The 12186-nt window shown below is 31.9% G+C and overlaps 3 protein-coding genes across 3 annotated transcripts; 1 reads left to right on the top strand and 2 right to left on the bottom strand.

Annotated features, from left to right (window-relative positions):
• Positions 1-505: 505 nt before the first annotated feature.
• On the top strand, positions 506-4210 carry LOC107019960 (kinase-interacting protein 1-like). Its single transcript, XM_015220309.2, has 2 exons — positions 506-890; positions 1430-4210. The coding sequence occupies exons 1-2, from the start codon at positions 797-799 to the stop codon at positions 4084-4086; spliced, it is 2751 nt and encodes a 916-aa protein (XP_015075795.1). The 5' UTR covers positions 506-796; the 3' UTR covers positions 4087-4210.
• Positions 4211-4258: 48 nt separating this feature from the next.
• LOC107019760 (ribonuclease 3-like protein 3) lies at positions 4259-5538 on the bottom strand. The gene is given in 4 exon segments (XM_027916898.1): positions 4259-4471; positions 4766-4905; positions 5045-5220; positions 5288-5538. Coding segments are annotated over 4 exon segments (780 nt in total).
• Positions 5539-7095: 1557 nt separating this feature from the next.
• LOC107019150 (AP2-like ethylene-responsive transcription factor AIL6) lies at positions 7096-11911 on the bottom strand. The gene is made up of 9 exons (XM_015219723.2): positions 11553-11911; positions 10606-11140; positions 10447-10529; positions 8796-8804; positions 8626-8714; positions 8436-8509; positions 8289-8339; positions 8064-8140; positions 7096-7865 (listed from the first exon to the last, which is right to left on the bottom strand). Exons 1-9 carry the CDS (start codon positions 11704-11706, stop codon positions 7417-7419), a joined length of 1521 nt encoding a protein of 506 aa, XP_015075209.1. The 5' UTR covers positions 11707-11911; the 3' UTR covers positions 7096-7416.
• Between the last annotated feature and the right edge of the window lie 275 nt (positions 11912-12186).

Here is a 12186-nt window from a genome sequence, read left to right as displayed (position 1 = left end):
AAATTCATACAATTTTACATATAAATTTTCTTAATACTTTTTTTTTGCTTTCATTCCAAACACATCCTTTATGTTTAATATGTGTATAGATGTATATAACAAATGTATAATATCAATATCGATTAGGAAAAAAATAATAAGTCGGACAGACTTTTTATATAAAATCCTCTTTTATGGTACGATACATTCTATCTAGATGTTATATACATCGAAATTAATATAGTATGATATAACACATTATAATATATTACGAAACAATACGTAACAATCATCGAAAGTGTTACATTTGAATCTTTTTCCAAGATAATTCTTTTTTTTTCCTTGTTTATTTTACTTATTATTCTCTGTTTTATTTATGACCAGTGTATGTCACATTGAGAGAGAGAGAGAAGGGCCCTACACTCAATTTTTGGGGCGAAATGAGCTCTCAACCTTAAACTCATAATTAATTATATATATCATATTCTCATTGAAGTTACCAACAAGAAATCTTGAGTTTATTTTGTTCAATTTTTGAGTTTTTTTTTTCTCCCAACTTGAAATCATTCCTCTTTATAACATATTGTTGTTTTTTTGTTGAAAAAGAGGAAGGATCAAGATGAAATTTTGTTTCAATTTTTTTTTTTTCAATTTGAAACTTTTCCTCTTCTTAAGATATTTAGATGAAAGATCAAGAATTGACAAGATGCAATTTTGAGTTTTAGTTATTTTTATATATTTTATTTTTTTTTTAAAAAAAAAACTCTTCCTCTTGATTATATATAGTGGAAAAGAGGAAGTATCAAGAAATAACAAGATGTTACAAAGAGCAGCAAGTAATGCATATTCATGGTGGGCAGCTAGCCACATTAGGACCAAACAATCCAAATGGCTTGAACAAAGCCTTCAAGGTACAAAATATTTACATGAAAAAAGGAATAATTTTTATTATTTTTTTTTAAAAAAAAGAAAGATATGTGATATTAAATATATTCTATAACATGTGTCTGTCAAGATTCATATAGTCGATCCCAAATTATTATTAATTAATGTGGAAGTTGCTATTATTATCTAAGGTATGGCATTCTTTGACTAATACAAAGAGTGCAACACAATACAAAATATGGTTCAAACCAGAGTCACTTGATACTTATATAAGTCAAGATTTATAAAGCTGACCTTAAATTGTTTGTTATTAAGGTGGTAGTTGTTTTTGTCTAAGTTATAGCATTTTGTGACGAATACAAAGGTGCAACACAATACAATATAGGGTTCAGAGTCGAGTCATATGTTGGTGAGAGATAACAAGTAGTTAATAGAATAGTTTATATGCGCATAAGCTGACTCGAACGACAACGTAACACAAAGGTCAAATAGTCATATATTTGAAATTATGTTTTACAACACTTCCTCAATGATGACTAGATTGTACATTGTTATGCTTATATAGATATGCAAGAGAAGGTGGAGAGTGTGGTTAAGCTCATTGAAGAGGATGGAGATTCATTTGCTAAAAGAGCAGAAATGTACTACAAGAAAAGGCCAGAGCTGATAAACTTTGTGGAAGAATCATATCGTGCTTATCGATCTTTAGCTGAACGATATGATCATTTATCGAAGGAATTGCAGGCTGCAAACAACACCATCGCTGCTGTTTTCCCCGAACAAATTCAACTAGCAATGGAAGAGGAGGACGAATATGGCGCCCCTAAAACTCCAAAGATCACTCCACAAATTCCCACATCAAGCGGATCAAACGTTCCAAAGGTTCCAAAAGCTCCAATCAAACAGTTGAAAGGACTTATAACATCAGCTTCAAAGAAGTTGCAGGGCAAGAAGTCATCTAAACAGATAGATACAAGTAAAAAAGTTCCAAAGTCGGGGCTGCAAAAGAACGAAGCTCTTGATGAAATCGATAAGCTTCAAAAGGATATCTTAGCTTTGCAGACTGTGAAAGAGTTTGTGAAGAGTTCTTATGAATCTGGTCTTTCAAAGTACAAGGGAATTGAAAACCAAATCATTGAAAAACAACAAAAGATATGTAAACTAGAGGATGAATTTGGCGAGGGACGTGTTATTGATGATAATGATGCGCGTACATTGATGGCTGAAGCAGCACTAAAAACATGTCAAGAAACCTTAGCTCAGCTCCAGGAGAAACAAGAAAGATCAACAAGAGACGCGATTAAAGAATTCGAGAAAATTGAAGATGTTAGTAAGAAACTAAAGTCTTTCAAGCATAAGCACCTTGGTGATCAAATTGATGAAACAAAGAAAGATAATGCAGATAAAGAAGCAGCTAAATCTCAGAGCTTAAGTCAAGAACTAAGCAAAGAGATTGAGTCATTGCAGGATAAGATTAAGGAGCAATTTGACACGAGCTCAATGTCATCATTAACGGTGACAGAACTAGCAGAGAAAATCGATGAGCTCGTGAGTGAAATAGTTAGCCTGGAGACAGCAGTTTCAGCTCAAACTGTTCTTATCGATAGAGTAAGATCAGAAGGCGATGACCTCCAATCACAAATTCATGATTTGGAAGACGATAAGGAACCGTTGACAGACGATGACAGTAAACAGAATCTCAAAATCAGTGTGATGGATATGGAGGACAAGTTGCATAGTATCCAAAACCTTAACAAAGATGTCGAATATCAAAACAGTAGCTTCCAGACATACTTTACCACAGCTCGTACGAGTCTCAACTGTTTAGCTGAGAAATTGAGTAGTGTGAAACCGGATGAGGAGGTCCAAGACGAAGAGGAATCATCCGTTGTTATAGTCAAGTCTCAAGAAGAGCCAAGAAAACAACAAGTTCATCAAAATGCAAGTGAAGTTATCTCGAAAACAGAACATCAACAAGTTAGAAAAGAAGAATCTTCACTCAAAATTGTTAGTGATAAAGAAGGGGAAGTTACCGAAACCACAAAAAGTCATTCCAATTCCAAACATTTGGAACCAACACAAGTTGAAAATAAGGAACTATCACACGAAGATGAGGAGAAAGGCGACGAGCCTAACTGGCAGGAGTTGTCAAGTCGGTTAGAGGATAGGGAAAAGACTCTGGTAGAAGAATATACGACAGTTCTAAGGAATTATAAGGATGTCAAGAAGAAGCTGAGTGAGAAGGAGAAGAAAGATAGGGACACCGAATTCGAGGTCACATTGCAAATGAGAGAGCTTAAAACTGCAATTGCAAAGAGAGACGAAGAGATCAACAGCCTACGAGGGAAACTAAACGCTCTTCAAGGAGATAATGTAACTGAAAGCAAAGCGCTAGAGCCATCAGAGAAACAAGCAGCATCCGATCCTTCAGATGATCAAAGCTTAAAAAAATCCGAGGACGTGGCTGAGACAGAGGACAAAGATAACCATAAGGATCAAGACAATACTATGATCGATGAACATACATCTCGTTCACCCTTTGAGGAGAAGTTCCGGCTAGAAATTGATGCAATACTAGACGAAAACTTAGAGTTCTGGTTAAGATTCAGCTCAACATTTCATCAAATCCAAAAATTCAAGACAACAGTCCAAGATTTACAGAGTGAAATATTGAAAGTAAGAGAGAAAGAAGTCGAAGAGGGAAACAATACCAATACAGACATGAAATCAGAAATCAGGCCTATATATAAACACATGAGGGAAATCCAAAACGAGTTAGCAGTATGGTTAAAACAAACGGTCCCTTTGAAAGACGAAATGAAACGTAGGTCTTCTACATTATGCAGAATTCAAGAGGAGATCACAAAAGCTTTAAAAGACGGAGTTGAAGAAGACGAGATAAGATTCAGTAGTCATCAAGCTGCCAAATTTCAAGGTGAAGTGTTAAACATGAAACAAGAAAACACAAAGGTTAAAAAGGAACTTGAAGCGGGTGTCGATCATATAAATACACTTCAATTAGACGTCGAAAAGACAGTAACAAAGTTAGAGAAAGAGTATGGACTTGCTGGTGGAAATCCACAACAAGTTAATAACTCAGCTGGAGGAGCCATTCCATTGAGATCATTCATATTTGGAACTAAACCGAAGAAGCAAAGGCGTTCCGTCTTTTCCTCCTTCCAAAACAATAGAAAAACACTCTGGGCTGGTGCACCATTGTAGAATCCTGTTTTTTTATTTCGAATTCAGATAAACAATTTCACCTTTTGTCATGTAACACAATGTAGCAGCAATCATAGACACATAAATTTCGTAAACAATAAAACAGTAAACATTTTTGACATAACATTTCTATCTTCGTGTTTTATATAACAAAGGTTGATCATCATCATAACTAATAACTCAAATTCTGGACTACTTGTTCATATGCATTGTTTGCAGCTCTATATTTTTTTTTCCCTTCCATCAACAAAAACGTCAATCTCTCCCATTGATCAACAAATTTTATCTTCAATCCGTTCTTTTGACATAACTGGTAAAGTTTTGTGATCGGATTAACCTCGAGTTTTTCTGGAGTAATTAGAGGTTGTAACAAATTTTTTACCACCTATCATCAAAACAAACATAGTATTATCTCATTATTAATTAGAGATCGCGAAGAATAAAGAAATAAAAATTGCATAAATTATGTATGGGAAATGCACAAGTAACTCCTTAATATATGTCTGAAATGTCAGAGACGCACTTATACTATACTAAGGTCCACGTAGGCTGAAAATTATTTATAAAATAAGTTCAAAGGATAATAGAATCTTAATATAGTATAAGTGTGTTCTGAAATTTCAAGCATAAGTTAAGGGGATACTTATGTATTTTTTCATTATTTAAAATTAAATTATACCTGCCAAGTTGTATCTAAGCAATTAGAGTCACTATGGATAGCACCAATCAAAGATTCAACTAGGTCTGCAAGAACTTTAGGGGGATCAATGAGACCTAGTGAATGCAATGGGTACTCTAATATAACTTCTTTGAATTCTTCTATTTGCGAAAAATAAATTTATGTAATGTATTTTGACTGATTGAGTATCAAATAATAAACACATATAATATGTATAAAAATTATTTCAATAATATAATACTTCTAATGTACAAATGAATTGAATCGATTGAAATGTACTTGTCCTTTTAAGTAAAGGCTTTTTGTGACGCAAGTGGTTGTGTAAATTATATTTGATAGCGACTCTAGCAAGTTTTTCAGTATCCACATTTGCTCCTCTCAATTTTGTTAGCATCTCGGAAGACAAATCAGGATAATAAAAAAATTGCTTCAATGTTATTAACATATTTAGAATAGTGAAGTTTGAGTGAGCACAAAATTTAAGAGATTTTAAGGTGTGAGGTCTAAAATAATGTTCTAGATCTCAATCCCTCGTATGATTCGCAATTTTCTTAAAAGGACAAATGAGTAAAACCTTAATGTAACAAATCGAGATTCTTGAATTTGTGTTTAGTTATTTTCTCTAATTCCTCCACTAACTTCCTCTCTTGCTTGGGATCATCATTACCATCATGTGTCAATTGATTTCTAATATTTTCTTTAGTGAAATGAAGGTTTTGTGATGATGAAATATTTAGAGAGGCAAAATTTTCATATACTTTTTTTTCTTTCATGGTTATTATACATTAGAAAAAGTAACAAGGAGAGAGAATGGAGGTCTTAATTTATAGAGTGGATTTATATAAAATAGTGATAATAAGAATTATTAGATTTATATATATATATAAAAAAAAATTGTAAGAATTAGTAGATTAATATAGAAAAATAATGAAGGAAATAGTAGAAATGAAAACACCAGAATTTTTTTTATTTAATTACTTAATTTGAACATCTTAATGGAGTGTGGAATCATAACATTAAGATTTTTCCTATTTTTTCAATTTTTCTAACACTCAATATAATCTGAATTAATATTTTAAATATGGGGCATAATTTTATGAAATTAATTTTGGAAAAGTTTTTAACAAATAATAGATTTGAGCATTGTAAATTTGAATATAATAAATATCAACTAATAATAGATTTGAACATAATGTAGAATAATAATGATATAAATTAGTAGGAATATGAACACAAGTGGATTTATTATTACATCGATTAATTTTGATTTCATAAATATAGTTAAGGAATTCATGAATTAATTATTACTCTCTTTAATCTATTTTACTTATCATGGTATTTTTTTTAAACATGATTCTCAATAAAATTAACCAAAAGAATAAATTTGACTACATTATCCTTATTTGTTTTTTTATCTCAATTATTTTCCTTTTCTGTACATGAAATCTCTCTCCATGCTTATTAAGTATATACATGTAAGAAATAATAATTAGCTATATCTTAATTTTTCAAAATAACATATAATTAGTGCTGATTAAGTAATAATTTCACTCTTGATCATTGAAAAGGATAAATAAATTATTTGAATTCTGTAAGAATAATAACAATCATCGGTCTATCTCAATTTTCATAACATTTTCTCGCTTCTCCAGAATTAATTATTCTCATTTTAAAAGTTAAATTGAATTATTTTTCAAATTTAAAATCAAAATTAAGATATTTTAAAATTATATAAAAATATTATAAATCAATACCTTTTTAGGTAAATATGATAAAACGAAGGGCAACTTTATATATCAAAATTTGCATAATTTAGATAAAACTGAAAAATATCACGTAATAGGTCAACTTCGCAGTTTCGATTTATTTTTTCTTTAATTTTCTAATCTTAGGCTGACAGGTCAAATGTTACTAACAACTAAAATTTTATTCATATTTTGTCAAACTAAGAAAAGAGAAATTGTTTATACCACAAATTATAGCTAAAAAATATAATAGATAATTAATATTTAGATTGAGACATAAATATTTCACTCTTTTTTTACGAGACTTTAAGTCTATTATCGTTTTATTTTCAATACACTGATAAAATCACTCTTAACTTATTCCCTTCAAGATACACAATTTGATTCATGCAAATATTCTATAAAACCAAATTGTCATTATATTATGTAATTTTCTTAAATTATCGCTATTTCACATAAATAAATGGCTTAATTTTGTTGTGTCACATAATTTTTATGATCAAACGGATGAAATTTCAAAAGTAGAAAGGCAGGTATATAACTATATATCTTACTTTGCTGTCAAATCTATAATACCACAAAAAATTCAACAAAATAATATACGTTAATACTAATAGCAACTCTATAATATGAAGGAAGCCAAAAAAAACAAAATTTTCCCACAAGAGTTTGCAATAATAATTCCCCAAGACCAGCACGGAGCGTTAGTGAAACTCTAAGTCCGCGACACTAAGTACCTAAATCAACATATGCATCTACTACTGCAACTGCTGAAGATAAGATACTTTACAATATTTTCACCTTCTACATATTTGTTAATCATAGCCAACGCTAACACTTCTTTTTTTTTTTTGCAAAGTCAGTTAATTTTTAATTAGCCTAAACAAATACGCTAAACGCGCTGATCTAATACGACTGATGAGGCCAAATGAAGATCTCCGCGGGTGGTGGGAGCAATGGCATTGTACCTGAAGTATGATCAGAAGCACCACCGTCGTTGCTCGAGTACTGGAGGTGTGGGAAGAAGCTGTGGTGGTAATAAGGTTGGTTCGCGTCGAATGGCAGTCCACAGGGGATAGCTGAAACAGGGGAAATCGCCCCGAAATTGATGCTGTTATTGCTGCTGCTATTGTTGATACTGTTGTGTAGAGTCTGCTGGTAGTTGTCGTTCAATGACTGTTTCTGCTCCGATTCAAGAGAGATTTTCAAGCGTTTGGCTGCTCCGCCTATCGGGAGTGAACTCTTCATGATGGCCTCAACGTCGTATCGATTCATCTCGAAATTTGTCACTGCATTCAATCCCCTGAATTTGATTGCTGCTATGTCATATGCTTCTGCTGCTTCCTCCTCTGTAGCTGCAATGATTTAGAAAAATCGCTAAATTAACGATGGACAACTCCCTCCTATTGCTAAACGGATATCAATCGTTAATCCTATCTAATGACCGATTAGCAGAAAACTCTATTAGCTACGAGCTATTTCGCGACATATTAGAGCTTCATAGCTTTAACGGATAATGCAAGAAATGAATCGAAAGAGATTATTATAGTTACCGAATGTTCCCAAGTACAGATCCTTGTTCCCTGCTACACGGCCAATTCTTGCTTGCCATCGGCCTTGTTGATGATGCCTGCAAAAGTTCATCACTAGTCAATCAACACGGCTCATAAAATGGAACGAACATTGATCTTGCTCGCTCCGTATATGACACGATTAGATATTACACGACAAAATGAGTAGTAGTACTATTCAGTTGCTTCAAAAAAAAAAATTCAGACCTTGTCACACCGCGATACATAGAAGCTCCTCTCGAGAAACCACTACTTTTCCTGATATCAATGTACAAAGTTCCTATAGAGAATTAATACCGATACCATATGAAAGTAACACAACAACGTGGTATGTAAAGGGAAAAGCTCGTGCACCTTCTTAGGGAGGCGATGAATTCTTGCTTCGTCATGTGCTTCATTTCCTCTATTTCTTTGGTATAATCGGAAGCCTGGAAAATATATCAGTTTAGTTAAAACTAAAACTCGAACATATCATTCAAAGAATATGTAACTTTTAGTGCAAGTAATTGAATTGACCATACGATAAAAGCGTGTAGTATATTACAGGAAAATTGGTTGTGGCTGTTGTACCCCAATACTTTAGAGCTGCCAAGTCATAAGATCTTGCTGCTTTGTCCTCCTTGTCATATCCACCTATTTCATTATTAAAAATCCAAAATTTTATAGAAACCGAAAAAAAAAAAAATAGAACTAAATATTGAGGCAATTACTTACCTAAGTACACTGCAGAACGGATCCAGAATTTTGAGTTTAGCCGAAAGCAACCACGCAGATAAAAGGGAAAAAAAGTGAGATAATCATATTAGAAATCAGCTTGCAACATAGTCAAAATTTAGCATAAAAAGTGTAAAACACAGAAAAATTAAAAAAAAGATAAAGCAAGGTGCATGCGTATAGAGAAGATAAAAGCTTTAAACATTTGAATTTCTACATGTGATTTAAGCAAAGATATTGACATGTCTAGCCAAGACAAAGAAAAAAGTAAAAATAAGTTGTTCCCACTATGTTTTTAATTTGATTATGACTCGTGTGGAATTATGAACGCAAACAATTTGTAACTTATATATTATTAATAAGGTGGCTACATAAAGCATTCCACGTTCACACGAGATCCAAGAAAGGGTTGCACCCAACGTTGCTCTAACACAATTATTAGTATATCAACCGATAGCCAAACGACTCTCAAGTGCCAACATGCTACTTGAACAACTAGAACTAGAGTTGTCTAATCCACTATTTGTAGCTAAGTTGCATAGACTCTTCACTTACGATGTCACATTCTCCAAATATACGCTACTTTTGGAGAATCCCCCCAAACACTGGTAGATAATTTTAAAGAGTCTGAACAACATAGCTTGTAGGTCCGTGCGCTACATGATCAATATCAACTATATATATACATGTCCAAGTATGAATCCATAACTACATTTTTTTTTTTAAAAAAGGTACCTCTTTTAAATTCTAAAAATTTATTTATATACACTAACAATACAAATATGTTACTCGTCTTAATCGATATATTACTAGTCAACTTTTACAACATGAGTCAATTCCACGGGAAATATGTTACCTCCCATCAACGCAGATATTAGATATTATATTCCCAAGACTTGAAAATATTGAAAGCAAGCTAGTTTTCAGGCTTTAGACTAGCTGAGTATGCACGTGGTAAATTTGAAAAAATGCTACCAAATAAATATATGTTGAAGAAAATGAATAACTGATGGACAATATTTAAAATCTTTGTTTTAAGATTTGACAAGATAAGTATTTTTCAGAAATAGTCAGAAAAATAAATAAGAGAATACAATAAAAACCCATACGTACTCTCTGAAAAAAATGAACAAATTGGCGGCCAAGCTGTTCATCAGTTGTAAAAATTTGAAGAAAAAAACAAAAAAAGAGTACAAGTTGTACATTTAGATACCAGCAATCAATCAATCAATCATCATAAAAGCCTGTGTTTCTTTCAAAGAAAAAATTCTTACCATATTAAAGTTCTTAAATTGCATGCAATTGTATTCTTTATCAGACTCACAGTTGTCATTTTTCTTCGATATAATATATAAATGTGTTCTTAAACTTGATTTTATTTAATATATATCGTTAAGTTTGACTTATATAGACGCACCAAACTAAACAAATATACACACATTATACTTGATTCACATGTATTATGTTACAAAGAACGCGTATCTTAGATATAAATATCAACTAAGTCAAAATCATTTAGAAGTGAGTAAGTACAATTCAATAATCCTTTCTCATTAAATCACAAATATGAAGGGTAAAAATCATATAATTCAAAAAAAAAAATGAGTCAACGTGAATCAAAATCAGACAAACAAATCGAAGGAACATTTACCTTGACGCCCTTTTCTTGCTTGACCTTCTCTTTTACAACTATTATCCCATAGATGAGCTTCATATCTTCCTGTCCATCTATGCCTGAAAAAAAAAACATTAATACTAAAACTAAACTAATTTCATAACTAATGATTTTAAATACATAAAAGGAAATTACCTTGTTACCCCTCTGTAAATAGAAGTTCTTTGACCAAAAGTATCAGTAATTTTCTTACAACTCTCGGAATTAACCGCAGTAACTATAGCTTTTTCAGAATTTGTATTATTATTATTATTATTATTAACCCCCAAAGTAATTATCGGAGGATAACCCATCTCATTACTGGACTCAGTAGCAAACTCACTCCCCATAACCTGTGAATCATCAACTTCCGATCCCGAATTCGTCGGCAAAGTTTGAAAACCACCGACCGCTATTGAATAATTATGATTAACATCTTGTTGTCCATTGTTGAAGTACCCACCGTCACCGGCGGCAGCACCGCCGCCGTGGTGGTGGTGGTCGTAGATGTGAGTTAACGACGATGAGTCCTGAGTCTCCGTTGCACCGCCGAAGAAATCTTCGAGCTTCGGCGGTGGGTGGTGGTGGTGGTGTTGGATTATTTGTGAATCGATAAATACATTCGGATGATATATTTGTTTTTCATCTCCTGAATACATCAATTCATGTGTTTTAGGAACATTCATCCATCCTGCAGAACAAATTTCAGAAAAAAAATTTAAATAACTAGATTTATTTATTTATTTTCTAAATTCATAGCTAAGCAAAAATAAAAATAAAAAATGGATGTTTTTAATTTTATTTTTTTAATTTGGGGAAACAATTTTCTGGTACTAAAGTGATGAAAGATATTTGACAAAAATAGCAGTAACCGTAATATAAGACCACATGGTTGCATTTTCTTTTGTCTTTTTCTTACTTTTTTTTCAATTACTTCTTTCTCATCAACAAATACAGAAATTCCGGAAGCAATACTTTCACTATTCAACAAAATAAATTCATTTATTCTCCGTGTTCGACTAACTCAGATTCACATCAAATGCTAATAAAAAATGTGAAAATTTAAACTCGAGACTTTTGATTAACGACAGAAAAGACCTTACCATGTGGGTAGAAGTTATCAGCAAAATAGTATTGATGAGTTGGAGCAGAAGGAGCATTCGATTGAAGCATAGAAGACGAAGAAGAAGATGATGAGTTTAGCATTTCCATTGAAGATAAAGAAAAAGATAACCAGTTATTATTTTCTGGAGCCATATTTATTGAATGTTAAAAAAGAAAAAAAAAGTAGATTTATTTTGGATTAGTGTGTGTGTAAACACATTTTTGGTTCTTGTTTGACTAAAAAAAGGATTGAAAAGCATGCACAAATTAAAGTAGTAGAAATATTTGGTTAAGGACAAAAAATTAAGTGAAGAAATGTGGAGGTATATAATAGGAGAAAAGGGCGGTTTCATCTGCCACGTCCAGCGTAAAATCAGAGGGATGCACTTCAATTTTTAAATTAAACACAGAGAATATACTTCGTCACTATGTCCGTTCATTTTTACTTGTTCATTATATATATAAATAGTTTTAAATTTAATATAAATTATTTTTATTTCATTTAACTAATTAAATTTAGCTATATCTACAAAATATAATCTTTAATTCTTGAATGAATATGAGACTATTAATAAAAAGAAGAAGAAAATTTAGTCAAAATTTGATCAGAATGAGATTTTTCTATGTAATTTT

The sequence above is a fragment of the Solanum pennellii genome, chromosome 5 (assembly GCF_001406875.1).
Source record: "Solanum pennellii chromosome 5, SPENNV200".
NCBI lineage: Eukaryota > Viridiplantae > Streptophyta > Magnoliopsida > Solanales > Solanaceae > Solanum > Solanum pennellii.
Note: the sequence above shows the minus strand (reverse complement) of the source record. Positions and strands in the feature narration are given on the sequence as shown.